Source organism: Anopheles darlingi, chromosome 2 (assembly GCF_943734745.1).
Source record: "Anopheles darlingi chromosome 2, idAnoDarlMG_H_01, whole genome shotgun sequence".
Taxonomy (NCBI): Eukaryota; Metazoa; Arthropoda; class Insecta; order Diptera; family Culicidae; genus Anopheles; species Anopheles darlingi.
In genome coordinates, this window is record NC_064874.1 from 8,037,501 (window position 1) to 8,052,585 (window position 15,085).

The window sequence follows — 15,085 nt, forward strand, 5'->3', positions numbered from 1 at the left end:
TTCAGGTTACGCAACGCGGCATGGGGCCAGCAGGTAACGCAAATAAGTTGCAAACATGTTGCAAGCCAGGATAAATCCCCCCCTCCCTCTCCCCGGGAGCGTTCCTAGCCACACCGAGTCCACATGTTATGCAAGTGACTCATCAATTAGGAGGATATTGCCGTTGGCTCCCCCGGGAGCGTAGCAGGAGCGTTTTGGGGGAACAACAGAGGACGTGGGAGTCACTGAAAGGCGAGTAGCGCGGACTTCATTTTGCGCGTTGATCAGGTATATCCGATGATCAGGTTAATCGTGCACGAAGGAAGAAGATGTCCCCCGAAACGCACCCAGTTGGCACGTAATTGGCATCGTTGCGAACTTGGTTGCTAGCTTGCTAGCTTGGGCGAACCGCGCGCAAACAAGCTTAATCTCTTGGAATGGCCGGATCAGGTATCCGGGCCCCCTTGCCTCCCCCACCCGTGGTTTGCTTTTGTGAGGGTGGATATGGTTCGTATAATTTGGCCGAAGTGCGACGCTCTTCTGTGATCCACTGTTTCCGCAAAATCACATCATGTTTACCGGCAAAATTCAGAAATTATACCGTACCGTATCCGCCAGCGTGCTGTTTTGTGCTCCGCGCCACGCCGGGCTCCAGGCACCAGGTAATCTGCTTAAAATATTATGGTACCGTGGCCGGGTTTGCCAGATTAATTCATCTCCGCTTTTGAGCATAAATATGTTTCGTACGAGACAAAACGGCGGAGTTTCCTTCACCGGTTTCTAGTTTCCCGGGGACCGATTAGCACGCTCGGAAGTAATCGTTCTTACCAGATGGAAGCCAGATGAGCCCAATTTGCCGATTTCCGGCACATTTCCGGCTTCGCCGATTAGTCGCCGGCTTCGGAACGGCAGCCCGCCAAGAAGTTGCTGTATCTCACGCAGCATCAAGCAACGAGCTAACGAGCGCCCTTACCTCCCGGACCGGAGTTCTTGCGGAGCCGGTAAAATGCGGTGTTCGACTTACTTGAGGTATCGATTCCGTGTGCTGGAGGGCATCGCTGTCTTATTGTCAAATTGGCTGGTGTCGGTGGCCAGCACAGAATGCTATCCCACGTCCAATTGCAGTAAGGAACTGTGAGCGAGCGAGAAAACGTACGAAATGTATGCAATCGTGTTCCATCGTGTCGACCACGGGGACGGAGGGTTACCTGGCTTACCTGTATTCGGTATAACGAACTCTTCATACTTAAGGGCACATGAGTCAAGCGTTGTGTTGATGAACAGTTGAGTTGCATCAGTGGTGCCGCTGGAGGTGGCCGCCGTTACAGCAGCAGCAGTAGCAGCAGCGGCCGCAGCAGCAACAGTAGATGGGCCACCAATTGTTGACACCATGTCGGACCATATCTCCGGGATGTTGCACGGGGCACACGGGGTCCTGCTGTCTGCCTCCTCGCCCTCCGCCGATCGTTGACGTTGGCCGGTTGTGAACGGGGCAGGCGTTGTCCGAAGACCGATGACCGGAATGGCCAGTGAACCGTCACCTTGCCGGTTGTCCTCGTTACTTATCTGTGAAGAATTTTCCAATTTCACGCCAGCAAGAGCACACGCCAGCTAACCTCAGCCACAGTACGATTCCCGGGCCGAAGATGCAAGCCACGGTTCCCCAAGGGGTTGTTGCCTATGCGGTTGTTCTAGTTTCGCCGTGTAGCCTCCTCTGTGGAAAGCAAGGGAAAGGTGAAGAAAATAAAACTAAAATCTTCTCGTCGAACCGTAGTCATAATCTCGACCTCGAAATCGGAACACCCAAAGTTTCGCCCATTTCCACCCAAAAATGGTGGAGTTGAAACGGGAAACGCTGTGCGGTGTTGTGGCGATGTTGGAGCGATGATTATAATGTAGCCACGGTACACCGATGGCCCGGCTAGCTTATTCTGCTTTTCCTTTTTCCCTTACAGAACCAACGATGGGGAATCGTAGGAAGAAATTCGTTGAAAATCCCGAACGACCGCAGGCGAGGCGTGAGCTGGACATGGGCGCGAAGGCGGACGACTACAGAACAGGATCCCAGCATGCCCCCCCAGCCCCCGCCTCTTTGGTGCTTTGCGGTGATATGGTGGACGATGGTATGGTCTCTGCATTGACTGGATGGATGGTTAATAACAATACTTGCTCCATGATGCGAACAATGCTCAGGAAGACCACCAGCAGACCGCTTGACATGCCCATGGAGCCCTGTATCTGTAAGCAGGTCCAAGAGACGACGACTGAAACGAGCTCACAGCATGGCCATGGCGGCGGCGGCTGCTGCGCCACTCTGGAGAGGATAATGAAAACTCTGAAAACGCGGGCGGAGAAACTGCGAATTCAGCGAGTTTTTTGAAGTATTATTTCGAGTGTCATCAACAGTTGCTATTATGCTTCACGCCGATCAAGCCGGGCCCTCCTTGCTGCTGCTGCTGCTGCTTCCAGTGGAAGCACATGGCGCTGATGGGCAGCGTGGTCCGGAGCAAGCGTGAAGAAAAGATTGAGTAATAGACTTCTTTAATCAATAGTTCCCCAACTTGTTTACTTGGTACGGTGCGTTTCATCGGATTTAGGTGAAGGCATTGTACCCGTGGCCACCGGCCAAAACGATCGTGTAGGTCACCCGTGGCGATACTGATACAAAATGTTTGGAATGTCACTCTCAAAGGCCGCAAAAACTCATAATCCAGTCAGCAAGGTTATTCCATGCGTATCGTGCGAGCGACACCAACCGTTCCAAAAACTCCGGTTGGTCTCAATGATGATGGTCAAACAACCCAGCACCGGGCCATACCCACAGCGTAACGCGCCAAACTGCAAAAATTCATTCACTTGCTGTTCGTTTTTTGCTTCCTTTTTCATTCACGCGGTTCCGTCGTCGCATGTCATTGAAGAGAGAAGAAAACGCGTCTGTCAGCAGCTTCCTCTGCGATGAGACATGCTCATTAACCATGAGCTAGACTGAAGTGGATGGCCGCCATGGCCGTAGTATCTCATGAATAGGCGCCTACGCTCTTGAAAGACCTATCGGCTAAACGGTTTAAAGTGACTAGCGTAAGAGGGTATGGTTGCGCGGCCATTTCGCAGCAGCGTAGCCGTGCCCATATCGGCACTAGGGGAGTAATTATTGATCTTTGCTATGCTGAAACGGTGCAATGGGGCCATCATACATTGATTTTATTTCTTCTGCTTTGTGGACAGATGTTTCCAGTCCTTTGAAATGATGCCATACCGATGAGCTTCTTCGCCGGGAATTAATCAAGTAAAAGGGATACGTTCTATCGATCGGACTTACTGAACTCATTGCTTTCCGAAGAGCTTCCTTCGATGGGGTGTTGCTAACCTCGGCCCGGGTTAATTCGCAGGCCACTGAGCAACACCACGTGTCTGGTTTTCAAAGTTTACCGCCAGTATCGCCGCAGCGACGGCTACACGGAGCGCGCGGTTCCAAAATTTGTAAAAAAAATATGAAAATTTTGCCTCGCGCGTTCGTCTAGTCGTCGCTTGATGGGTGCCTTTGACAGCTGAATTTGTTTGTTTACATTCGTTCGGTGGAAGTGCTCCTCGTGCCGGTAAAAGAAAATGTTCCGTACCTTGCGAATAGTGTGTTCTGGCAGGAAAAGCATCGATTTAGCACTTTATCGCCAGTTTACCCGTGTGTGCGTGGCCCGGCAAAAGTTTTCCTCCGTTCTGTGCGCTCCCCGGGGCTCACGGCCCGCGGTTGAACCGGTCGCAAAAGAACATACACCGGCAAAACCGGCACTAAATTCGATCGTCACCGATCATCAGCATGGCCCGGAAGAATTCAATGCAGCCGACGAGCTATTTCACAATCAGAACGGGATTGCGAATCTTAAAGTGTCGGAGTTGCTAAAGGATGTGCCGCGAACGAAACACGTTCGGAAACGCACGCACAGAAATGACGAGCGGGAACAAAGAAAGCCCCCGGCACCGGTACTGAAAAAGACGGAGATTGAGAAGGATACGTTGAAGCTGTTACAGCATCGATACCAGGATCCGTGTGGATCGGAGGACCGGTACGATAAGGCACTGAAATTGCGCTACACTGTTCTACAGTCGAACGACGCACGGTACGGCGACCTAAAGATGCTGGTCAGCTCGAGGAAACGGCGAGAACGGGAGAAGATGCTGGTGCTGGAAGGTAGGCGGCTGATTCTCGATGGATGTGCCGCCGGCTTACGCCTCGAGGCAGTCGTTGCCAGCGATGTGAAGCTGTTGGGCGAACTGGGCCTCAAATCCAATCCCAAAGATTGTCCCTTCTTTCTGGTGAATCGTCAAACCATGATGGAATGGTCCTCGCTAATGACCAGTCCAGGATTGATTGGTAGGTTGGGGCGTGGGTTTGGGGATCCGTGTTGTGGACGACAGGAAGTCAATCTTTTGTTTCGTGCTCGCTGTTATTGCTTCACAGGTGTGTTTGCTGCGCCCCAGAATCTGGCCGAAGTAATCGCCCGGAACAGTACGGCAGGCGGCAGTAAACGGCTTCCGGTGACCGTTGTGTGCGACAATATCCGTGAACCGAATAATCTGGGCAGCGTGATACGTAGCTGTGCGGCCGTTTCCGCTCAGGAAGTGATTCTACTCAAAGGTTGCGCCCATCCGTGGGACCTGAAGTGTTTGCGGGGTGGTGCGGGCTCCCATTTTCGCATTCCGATCCACGGACCGATGGAGCTGTATCAGCTGCCCGAACTGACGCGTGCCGGATCAATTTTCGTAATCGCCGACAATAAGAGTGCCGGCGATGGCCTGGCAGGTGGTTTCCGGTGGGAGCAGTACGATCGTATCGATTATGGTTCTGCGGACCATGTGGCACTGTTCATCGGTGGTGAAACGTATGGTGTTGGTGAGGATGTTCGACGGTAGGGGCATCAGTACACTACATGTGGAATCCGAGGCTGGAGTCGTTGTTTACAGCAGTTTCCCTTTCTTTCTTTCGTTTCGCAGATTCGTCAACCAGTTGACAAAGACGAGCGAGGAAGTGGGAACGGAGCGGGGACGAAAGTTTGTGGCTCACATACCACTGGCGAATGGAGTTGAAAGTTTGAACACCGCATCCGCTCTGAGTATACTGTTGTACGAGATCAGAAAGTCCTTACAACCGTTGATGCAAGAAACGTAAACCAAACGTTGTACTCAAGAACTCGTAGAAAAATAATAATTACTTCAAAGTGAAATAAAAGTTAGACAAACATTATTGGATGGATTTTTTTTAATGATGTGAACATAGTGTTAACGGAGCAATGATAGCAATCTAGCAACCATGTGGCGGTAAGTTGTCAAACATAGTAGCTTTGAAGGTTCAAATTTACGAGCGATGCGTATAATCAATTATCACTTTAATTCATCATCTTCGCGGTGCTGGTTGTACACAGTTTTACAATCGCTTCCAGAAGGCAAGCGGCTTGGCAAACAAGACATAGACATAGAAGCGGGCCAAGCTAATGCGAACAGACAAGCAGATTAACAATTCAAATCATCATCTCCTTGAGGTAGCCATTCGTTGAATTCGGCAACGTGTTCGATGCCATGCGAGATAATTCAGCCAATGGGCATTTTAGGTTGATGAACAACATGTTATTGAATAATAAAACATGATTCAACCTTCAACCATTCACCCACATACCCACTTCGACGGCACCGGAAATGCTGTGGTTCGTGATGTCACAGATATGGATCGGTGAATCTGAGTGGGATGTTGGCATAGCGATGCCAAATGAACGGCCATCAGATTAATCAATCATCGACACAACGCTACGATATGGCACATTCCATGGAAAGATGCCACCTTGGGAGTTTGCGTAGATATGCTCTAGGCCGGAGGTTGGTTAGCCGCATTGCGAAAGGTAAATCTCTTTCCGGTCACTAACCATTTCCTCCAGCTTCTGGACTAGATAGCATAACAGCTAGTCCCAAGGGTTACAGAGAGTCAGGGTCAGCATACACTCTAGGTAATTGAACGTAAACGATCAACACTTACACCGTTTAGCGCTGGGGTTGTAACTGTAATTAAATCAAAATTCTCGATCTCGACAAGTGCCGCCTCGCTAGCGATGGCTCTTGCATCACTCTGGCGTGCATTATGATGTACACACTTTCGATTATTAGAAACCCAAACACATAGCGAGAGGCGGCTGCTCTAACAGAGTGTTATCGATGACACATACAATAATCGGAAAAGCCTCCAGGCCACCAGTGTTTAATTTAATTGTTAATTGTTTTTGATTTTATTGGCAAACCTTTGATCTGCACAGCAAACATCGGTGGCAAACGGATGAAACCAGTTTTCCATGAACTAACGACCAGCCACAATGGTTTCAACTCAATTACCACATTCTACAAACAGAACGGGAGTTGTTTTTGATGGTTTTTGTTTTTCTCAAAACAATGGACAATTGGAATGAAATAATAGTGCGTGCAGCAGTTCCGTTGAACGAACGCGACGACAATTAAGAAACCTTTGTCATGAATGAATGCTATGAAATATCGTCTCTAATCAGCGATATGGAATATTGGTAACTAATCAGCTAGAATTAATTCTATCTGGGCAGAAAGGACACGTCGCAGTAATTTAGAGGATGACACACGTGCTACCGTGTTGCTGCATTGGTTGCACCATGTGCGATACATCTAACGAGACACGTAATCGAACTTAAAATTTAACATTAAAATAATATTGTTGCGAACGTTTTCCATCGGCCTAGCCGGTTCCGGCATACAAGACACGTACAAACACACCCACACACACAGACACACACACACGAAACTACCTTGATCCGCAAACCGATCGAACCACGGAAACGGCATCACCGCGCGGGCTATCGTGTAAACAAATTCCATTCGCCCCGGGAAAGGCCACCGGAAAACCAAGGGCAGGCCACTTGAAAAATTGATTGCAACGCGCTACCCATCACTCGGTGCTGCAACAACCGGGCCGCGGCAAGTCACGGAACGCAAACAACACGCCAAAATGGGTGAATCAACGAAACGGAGCACGGAATGGCACTATTTATCAGTTGATTTTGGCTTGTGGGTTGGCTGCAATGGTTGCAAAATCAATGTAATCATTTACGCATCTTTTCGCGGCTTAAGATGGCGCCGTGGCCGTCCTCTAATGTCGAGTCGTAAACTATCTTTTGATTTTGATTTATTGCCCCAAACCCGGGGCCCTGGGTGCACTGCGCCTGCTGGCGATTCTGGCCACTGATGTGCGTTGCGTTTCGTGCCTGTTTCCATCATCCAACCCATTACACTGTGGCCGGGATACCGATCGACCCGCAAAACCCCAAAAAGTTGAAGCGTAAACCAACAGTCGGTGGCCATCAACGAGAACGGAAACCGTTCGGAAGCGATTCCGAACCGAAACGATGGCGTTTGGTTTTTGGGGTGGGTTGTGTTATTTCTCTTTCGCAGCCACTAAAAATTCCTTCTCGGTTTGTTCACGACACGCCGGTACCAAGAAGAAGCGTGACTGTGTTGGAGCGTGTGTGTTTGTGTGTGTGCACGAAAGAAAAATGGGAAACGCTTGTTTATAGATCCCCGGAACACCGGGAAGGATGATGATGGATGGTGATTGCACCTGGGCCTTAAGAGGGCGGCTGGAATTTATGCGGATTTCCGAAGCGCGTCCACCAGCGCACACCAGCAGCGTTGCGAGTCAGTGCGCAAAGGACACCAGAAGCGACTCCATCATGCCCGGGAGGTAAGGGAGTGTCTGGGATAGCTGGTAAAAGGTATGAAATCTGTGCCAACTGTGAGATTAAACATGCAACATGGCATCCGGGTGGAAACGCTGGGTCGATTGTCGTCATCCGTTTGACCTTCCGGTAGTGGAATCAGCTGTGCGAAAGGAAGAAGGGAGGGTGCACAAAGGGAGAGAGAGAGAGAGAGAGAGGCGCTCGGTGATTTTAGGTTAACAGCAAACCATCGATGGCAGCATCCCTATTTCGAAAGCAACTTTCGTCGCAACGGATGCCCTGTGGCATCTCATCATCTAATTGCAGCGTGCGCCACAACATCAAAGCCAGGACATGGACGGGACGGGAATTGGGGTGGATCGTGATGGTAATGGTGGGGTTGGCACTACCGGGTCGAGGATCGGAATCAGGCTAGCCATTCCAGTCCGGACAACCCCGGCAATCAGGGGGAGTAGTCCCGCTGGTCGCATGAGGACGGGGTATTCAGTGCGCCAGCTGGCATGGCTGGCCAAGGAATTGGTGCCCGGTGATGGTCAAGGACACCACCGCACGGTCGCTGACCGACCAACGATGGCGCTGGACGCTCGATATGGCCAGGGTGGCCAGGGGTTTTGAATTTTCTTGATTTCACTGGAAGCCGGCCGAGCACCCGGCAAAGGGGAAACTTCGGTCAACTATTTGTTGTTCATTAATAATTCGACTGTCAAAGGTGGGCGAGATCCTTCGGCTTTAGAGCGGGGAAAGCGGGCCGGCCCGGAACGGCCAAATGAGATTTGCGCTGTCCGGGTGGAGCACGCTTTGTGGTTGATCCCGTTGCCTGCAAAAAAGGTTGCCGGACTGAATTTTGAATTTAAGCTACGTTATGTGTGTCCATGTCGGGGGGAGGTCTATTGTGTCTTGCCTAGAAGTTGCGACTAGTAACTGATTTATGGGGTACAAATACTCTGGTGACCGCACCAGAGAATGGTTGATCCATCGTTACAGTTGTGTGCCGGCAGCAAAGAGATCCCCGGTTCTACGTCATAGGGATGGATTTGCTTGCTGACATAACCTAATTCAGGGGAGTATCCGATTACAAAGAAAAGGCCTCGAATTCGGTGGCCGTTTTACGGTGCTAGAAAATGATATTAAATTACTGACTTTATCTTGAGCCAACTCAAGCGTCATTGGAGACGAATTTACAGCGTTTGTCGGAGTTTTTGATGATGTTCTCGACACATTTTGGACAATAGAAGATAACAAATTTCACGAGTTCGGTTCCGGTCACGAAGAGCGACTAGAGAAACTATAGCAACCTAACTCCAGCAACCAAGTCCGAGAATAATCATATAGAAAGAACAAGATTCGATCGCTGTGTACTCAGCTGAGGTGACTCCCCAGCGAGGAACTGTAATCGAACGTAATTAATACGTTCGCGTCAACGTGTTTGAAGTAAACCGGTTACCGCACGTAGGTGGCCGTACCGTACAGCTAGTTTCAAGACAAGGAGGGGAGCCTTCCCTTGGGGACTGGGGACTAATTGTGTCGCTTAAACGCTAACGACCCGGCGCGGGACATCATCGACCCTACAAGCTTCCCAAAAATTACTGGTGGGTGCTTCGAGCGCAATCCACGCGCTGCTCGCACTCTGGCACCTTATTATTTATTGTGAAAACGCGTTACACGGCAACGGTGGAGCTTCTTTGGAAAATTCCCGGTTTTTGTTCTACACTCGCCAACGACTCGTAAGGACCCGGCAAACCCGGGTTGGGGGGGCGGGAGCTGCGGTCCAGCAATCCGATCGCTCGTGTCCGACGCCTCAAACGTTTGCGCGTTTGAAAGATTCGCATGAAAATGGCACCCGAAACGAAGGCAACGAAGGATGCCATGGATCTGAGGCAAGATAAATATTCGTGCAGAAGGAGGAGGAGGAGGGGGTTAAGAACATGATACAGCCAACTCCTACACACCAACTGTGCCATGCCACGACCGACCGGGCGAATGGGTGGGTGCGGTGTATGTTTAACATTCATCGTTCACACGAGTAACGAGAATCAATTCATAATGCCAACATCGCCTTAAGGAGCGGATAAGCAGGTTATTTTCGACGTATTCACTGTATTTGGGCACGTGCGTGCGTGTGTGTGCGTGTGTGTGTGCATGACCCTGGTAAAGGGTGGTGATCGGCATCGGATGCTCCATCAAATAGATGCGTTGCGTCGCGACGCAACCGAGATCACCAAAGTTTGAGCGACACTGAGCATTCTATCGAGGAGCAGGGATAGACGGTGTGTGTGTGTGTGTGTGTGGTAGCCACAGCGCAAATAGGAGCATCTTCCCGTTGGTAAGTAATCGCTTTATCAAAGATACACATCACAAAGCGGCACGGGACCATCTACGCGCGGCGATAGCGGTTATGTGTACGTAGGAAAACATCATTTCTCAAACATCAACTGTGCCCTCTCTTCATCCGGTGAACCCACCACCTACCCGGTGGAGCCTCAGAGCCCTTCAGAAGTTTAGAGACTGGCGGCGGCGACCACGGCAGCCGCGGTTTTGCCCATTACGAAAATTGGTAAACAACTGCAAGTGTTTAAGTAAATTTTCCGAGGGGCTGCTGATACTTTTTGGTGGGAAAAGTCGTCGGGCCCTTCTGAGTAGCACGTGTTTTGGAGAGCGCACGTTAAAGTCGAAGGCGAAGGTAAGCAGAAATAAGAAACCGATGGCCTCCAATGTTTTTGAGGTGAAGGTGAACCAGAAAGCAAAGCAATACCTCACCAAAAAAAGCAAAAAAAAAAACACGACACCGAGGCCGAGAATGTTCATTTTTGTCCAAAAATGCAGGTCAACGGGACAGTGCGACCGAAAGAGAGAGAGAGAGAGAGAGCGACACGATAAAAAGGACGAACAATTTATGCTTCCTTTCCCCCCCACCCTCCCTTCTGTTGCGCCATTGCCTTGCTGGCCATCCATGCATCCAGAATTCCCCTGTTAGCCTGTTAGCTGCCCAGGATCCATGGCGCATCGCACATCGCATCGCATCGCATCGCAAGACCGATAAGACATTGCCAACGGTTGCCACCACCCCCCCGGGGGATTCGCTGACCTTTCCCCCCTTTTTTCCTTGTTCCTTTTTTCCCGGTTTTGTTTGAGGATCCTTTCCCGAGTACCCACCACCATTTCACGGGCCGGGAATACATATTTATGCTTTTTGCTTTGTTTATGCTGTGTCCCTCTGCCCACTAACTCGTCGTCTTTGGGGACTTTTTACGCGGAATTTTTTGGGGACAAACTTCTGACGGCGATATGGATGTTTTCTTCCGGACCCCCCCTCCCCCCCGGATCGCTCGCTTATCAGCCAGTGGTCCGGATCGTCACAAAGAAGAAAGACGATGGCAGAAGTCGATGTGTGCGAATTCGACGAAAGCGTTTAACGCATCAATTACGCGCGTTCACGAACCGCTTCGTGAACCGCTGTTCCGTAGTAAACTCGTTGCTTCCCAAGGCTCGTTTAAAGCGAGGGATTGTTACAAAAGCTCCCTTCCCTTCCCCCACCCCCGGGGGCGATCAAGACTGACGACGATGCCGCTCGCCTTTTGCCAACTCCGGGTGGAAGATGTTTGGATTGTGCTTGTGGAACGAGCGAACGATACGCGTGTGTGTGTGTGTTCGGGGAAAATTTGGTTAAATGTTAATATTATTACTGACTTGACTGTCGAGAACGTGAAGCCTACGCCAATCGCGAGGCGTTCACTCGGGAATAGCCCGGGTGCGGCGAGACTAGCGAGTACCAGTACGTGACGCGACTCGGAGACTCCACGGAGCGTACGGAGCGGAGGTGGTGCGGCGCGATACGCAATAAAGGGCATCAGGGCGAAGGCAGTCGTTTCCAAGAATGTTAGCCTGACCCAAGACACCATGTGTCTTTATTGTCACCGGCCATCGGTCTAGCTGTCGTCGCTGCGACTGTATCTCATCCTTTAAATCAACAGAGTCAGCTGGTAACATACAGGTGTAACCGGGCCGGGCCTACACACCGTGTGTCGCCTGACTTTGGGGCACAGTGAGGGCCCCCCTTGCACGCACCAGACCGTGACTAACTGTTGCCGGTCCGCTCACCGGTTTTGGTGCATTTAGGATTGTATTGCAACCCGCAAACTCCGGGCCGTTTTGACGCTTCGTCGCGTTAATCGAGGTGGATGCGTCGAGCATATCGCACCCGCGCACCCCTCTACCCGTCCAGGTGCAGCTAATGGAAACACTAGCCGGGCCGCTAGTGCGATGCGAGATGCGACTTTGGTACGACGAAATGCCAACTGCATCCAGCTGCTGTGGCTCGCGCTGCCCTGGCTGTGAAATGTATGCCGGCCATCCTTTCGTGGAGCAGGAAATCGGATATGGGCGCCCGGACGGGTACCCGGAGGCAATTGTGTAGTGTGTAGCGCGTAGCCGCTAAGCTCCCCGTTGCTCCCCTGCTTTCTTCGCTCCTCTCGCAGGGAGCGGAGTGTACATCATCGTCTTGCCGCTGATTGTTTGTGATGTGCCAAGGTCTTACGGGCCAACCGCAGGTTTTAATTATACAATCACAACACAATCATACAAGGAAGTGAGACTCCACACAGCTGCTGCACCACTGCGCCAGTGTCATGGCAGCGCACCGATGCTAACCTGTGCTTTACGTAAGCAGGTCTTCTAGGCTTCTTCCTGTGTTATCCTAACGGACTCCCTAACCTCAAAGCTCCTCACCGCAGCAGCAGCCACAGCAGCGCCGTTAGTAGTGCTAGGAGTGGCCTACTACTGGTTGCATCTCGTTGGTTGCGAGCGCTGAGCGTACGGTGTACGTCGATTTGAGTTTTGTATTTGAATTTGTAATTGCCAACGAGGCCAACTTGCTGTGTGCGGCCACACCTCTAATTTAGCTGCAGTTGGATCATCTCGCACGTGTTCCGGGTACGGTACGCAGCCGCTGCCTTCCTTTTCCAATTACGCACATCATCGAACCACACACACACATGTACCCTCTTTGTCGGCCACTCGCAGCCGGTTGCAGGAGACGTTAGTGGCATATAACATATCGAAAAGCCACACCTCACTAACCAGTGCTGCCAGTGATTAACAGTACGGACAGTATGACCGAAGTATCTACCGGAGGGTTGATGTGGCTCCGGCTAGTGGTTCACTTGGTCAGCGAGGGACTCCGGACTGGCTTATCCATTTTTGTCGTTTTACCGCCACCATGTCTGGTTTCCAACCGGGTACCGGGTTTTGAACGGCGGCAGGTCCTGATCCACTAGTTCCTCACTACACGCGACCTACCTACGAGATTGCAATTCATCGTTCACGTCCGCTCTGCGTTCCCGTGTGAGTATTTGTTCCCACCGGAGGGAGATCCGGGAATTCCGAGGTTTTTTTTTTTTTTATAATGGCCTTTCCTCCGGCGATTCCATGCCATGAGGAACCTCGTCCGGTGATCCAATTCGAGTGCGACCAATACTGGCCAGTTGTCGTTAAAGCCGAGCCCCCCCCCCGCCCCTTCCCCGCACGCCGATCTTTGATATTTACTAGATACATACCGTTTGTTGATATCGTTGGCCAGTTGGCGGTCGCAGTGCGCACTGTCGGGGCACTCGAAGATTGTAATGAGTACTGTCGGTGTGTACTTTTGTATATCCTGTGCGGTGTTTCGGAGGATTTCCCCCCCCAAAAAAAGGGATGAATGTCGATTGAGGTCGATACTAGTACGCGAGTGACAGGACGCGGATCATCGATAACTTCAAACAGTGTACTACCGTAGCGGGAACAACAGCAGCAGCAGCAGCAGCAACGTTATTTGCCAGCCCAAGGCCCATTTGTCACGCGGCACGCATCGTGTATGTGTGCCTGGGGAAGGGTATGTACGTGTGCGAGATGAGAGTGAGAGCACACCGGAGGGGGCCAATATCCTCCTCAGACAACACTCAGTGGGCACAGACCAACGACGACGACGACAGCGACAGCGACACCGTGGACGAGGACGAGTACGATGACGGAAACAACGGAACAAAGCAACGGGATACCCTTCCGCTAGCGTCTCGTCAATCACTGGCACTAGCACGTGTTTGGAGCACGGAAGTGACACTTGAAGCACGAGGCACGAGGATGAGGTTGTGTAGCAGCACTTCGCGCAACGGGTGCGGTATCAGTACTAGGAGGACGCACGCACACACCACGACACTACACAACGTCGTCACACGTCGTCTCACGGCGTCCCGGCGATAGTCGATTAGTCTGACGACTGACGGGACCGGGTTTAGTGCCGGTGCGTCCGCGCTAGCGTATGGCGGACAGGAAACTGCTGCCGGATCGGTTCCAGCGAGCAAGCAGGCATCGTAGCAGCAAGCCACATCCCGCCGCCGGTAACTTCGGCAGCAACTGGCGAGCGCGAACTGCTTCGTGCAGTTCGAACCGCTCGTCGAATCCGGTCGGTGGCCGTGCCGGCCGTTTCGCAGCAGATTCCAGCTCCAGGAATCGGATTCGGACCGGATTCGGGTTCCTTCGCCGAGACACGCGCTGCTTTCGTTTGTTTTGCTTTTTGGCACCATTTGACGACCGGATGTTGAGCGGCTCTGGCCGATCCGTCGGCGAGAGAGAGAGAGAGAGACAGTGAGAGGGAGAGTAAATGGAGCGAGAAAGAGGAGACGAGTGCGGTGGAGAGCGGATCACATAAAGGGTGGCGGAACGTAGCGTGGGCCGTTTAGCTCCGAATGGTGCTGATGATGATGATGATGATGATAATGATGATGACAGGTTGTGAGGATGAGCATGCGGCGAAGACGAAGGCAGGAGCAGGTGTGGAGCGGTTTGTTGTTGTAGTATTTCTTCCCTTGACCCCCCCACCTCCCCCCTCCATGGGGCTACTGCTGGCGCCTTCCGCTATGTACCTGCCCTTAGGCGCCCGGCTGCTGGGGAAGCCGGGCATCGTACCAGATAGTGAGGCATCGCCGACAGCCGATGGACACCGGCTTCGAGCATCTTCATCCATTGCGAGGCTTCAGCAATCTTGGTGGTTTGTTGAAGGTACAGGTACACGCCGGCTGTGGCTGTGGTTTCGTACATTGCGTTCAATCTCGACGTCACCTCATGTCCTCCCGTCCGCCTTTGCTCGTCTCGTGCGGCTGACCGTCGGACGTTGTGGATACCGGATATCGGAGCCAACATCGATTTCTTGTCCGGTAAGCGATTCGGAATGTAATTAAACTTGGGAGACGCAGTGTTGTTATTTTTTTTTTCGACAATTCAAACCCAATAGGTCCAAGGTTTAGAAGATGGGTCAGCACAAATCGACCGACTTGTGCCCACAAGGTCACAAGATGAGGTATTTGTTATCGTCAATTCCCCGATGGAGATAG

The 15,085-nt window shown here is 51.6% G+C and overlaps 2 protein-coding genes across 5 annotated transcripts in view; one reads left to right on the forward strand and one right to left on the reverse strand.

The window, feature by feature from the left end:
* LOC125951141 (PDF receptor) overlaps positions 1 to 14,028 on the reverse strand; it is a 19,363-nt gene extending 5,335 nt beyond the window's left edge. For 2 of the 4 annotated variants that reach the window (XR_007468767.1, XM_049679755.1), the window contains exons 1-3: positions 13,271 to 14,028; positions 1,197 to 1,693; positions 1,004 to 1,111 (exon numbers count right to left, since the gene is read on the reverse strand). Coding sequence is in view for 1 of the 4 variants with exons in the window: in XM_049679755.1 (XP_049535712.1) it covers positions 1,004 to 1,111; positions 1,197 to 1,371 (283 nt within the window). In the remaining 3 variants the exon portion in view is untranslated. The remainder of the gene's footprint in view (positions 1 to 1,003; positions 1,112 to 1,196; positions 1,694 to 13,270) is intronic. The other 2 variants (XR_007468768.1, XR_007468769.1) reach the window with 2 other exon arrangements.
* LOC125951163 (rRNA methyltransferase 3, mitochondrial) lies at positions 3,563 to 5,218 on the forward strand. Its single transcript, XM_049679802.1, has 3 exons — positions 3,563 to 4,348; positions 4,436 to 4,883; positions 4,969 to 5,218. The coding sequence occupies exons 1-3, from the start codon at positions 3,586 to 3,588 to the stop codon at positions 5,141 to 5,143; spliced, it is 1,386 nt and encodes a 461-aa protein (XP_049535759.1). The 5' UTR covers positions 3,563 to 3,585; the 3' UTR covers positions 5,144 to 5,218.
* Positions 14,029 to 15,085: the final 1,057 nt, after the last annotated feature.

What these genes read in the sequence shown, in the direction of transcription:
- LOC125951163 (XM_049679802.1), top strand. Translation starts at nt 3,586, where the DNA reads ATGTTCCGTACCTTGCGAATAGTGTGTTCTGGCAGGAAAAGCATCGAT. An exon ending in GACCAGTCCAGGATTGATTG is followed by an intron (nt 4,349 to 4,435) that starts GTAGGTTGGGGC and finishes ATTGCTTCACAG; the next exon opens with GTGTGTTTGCTGCGCCCCAG. An exon ending in GTTGGTGAGGATGTTCGACG is followed by an intron (nt 4,884 to 4,968) that starts GTAGGGGCATCA and finishes TTCGTTTCGCAG; the next exon opens with ATTCGTCAACCAGTTGACAA.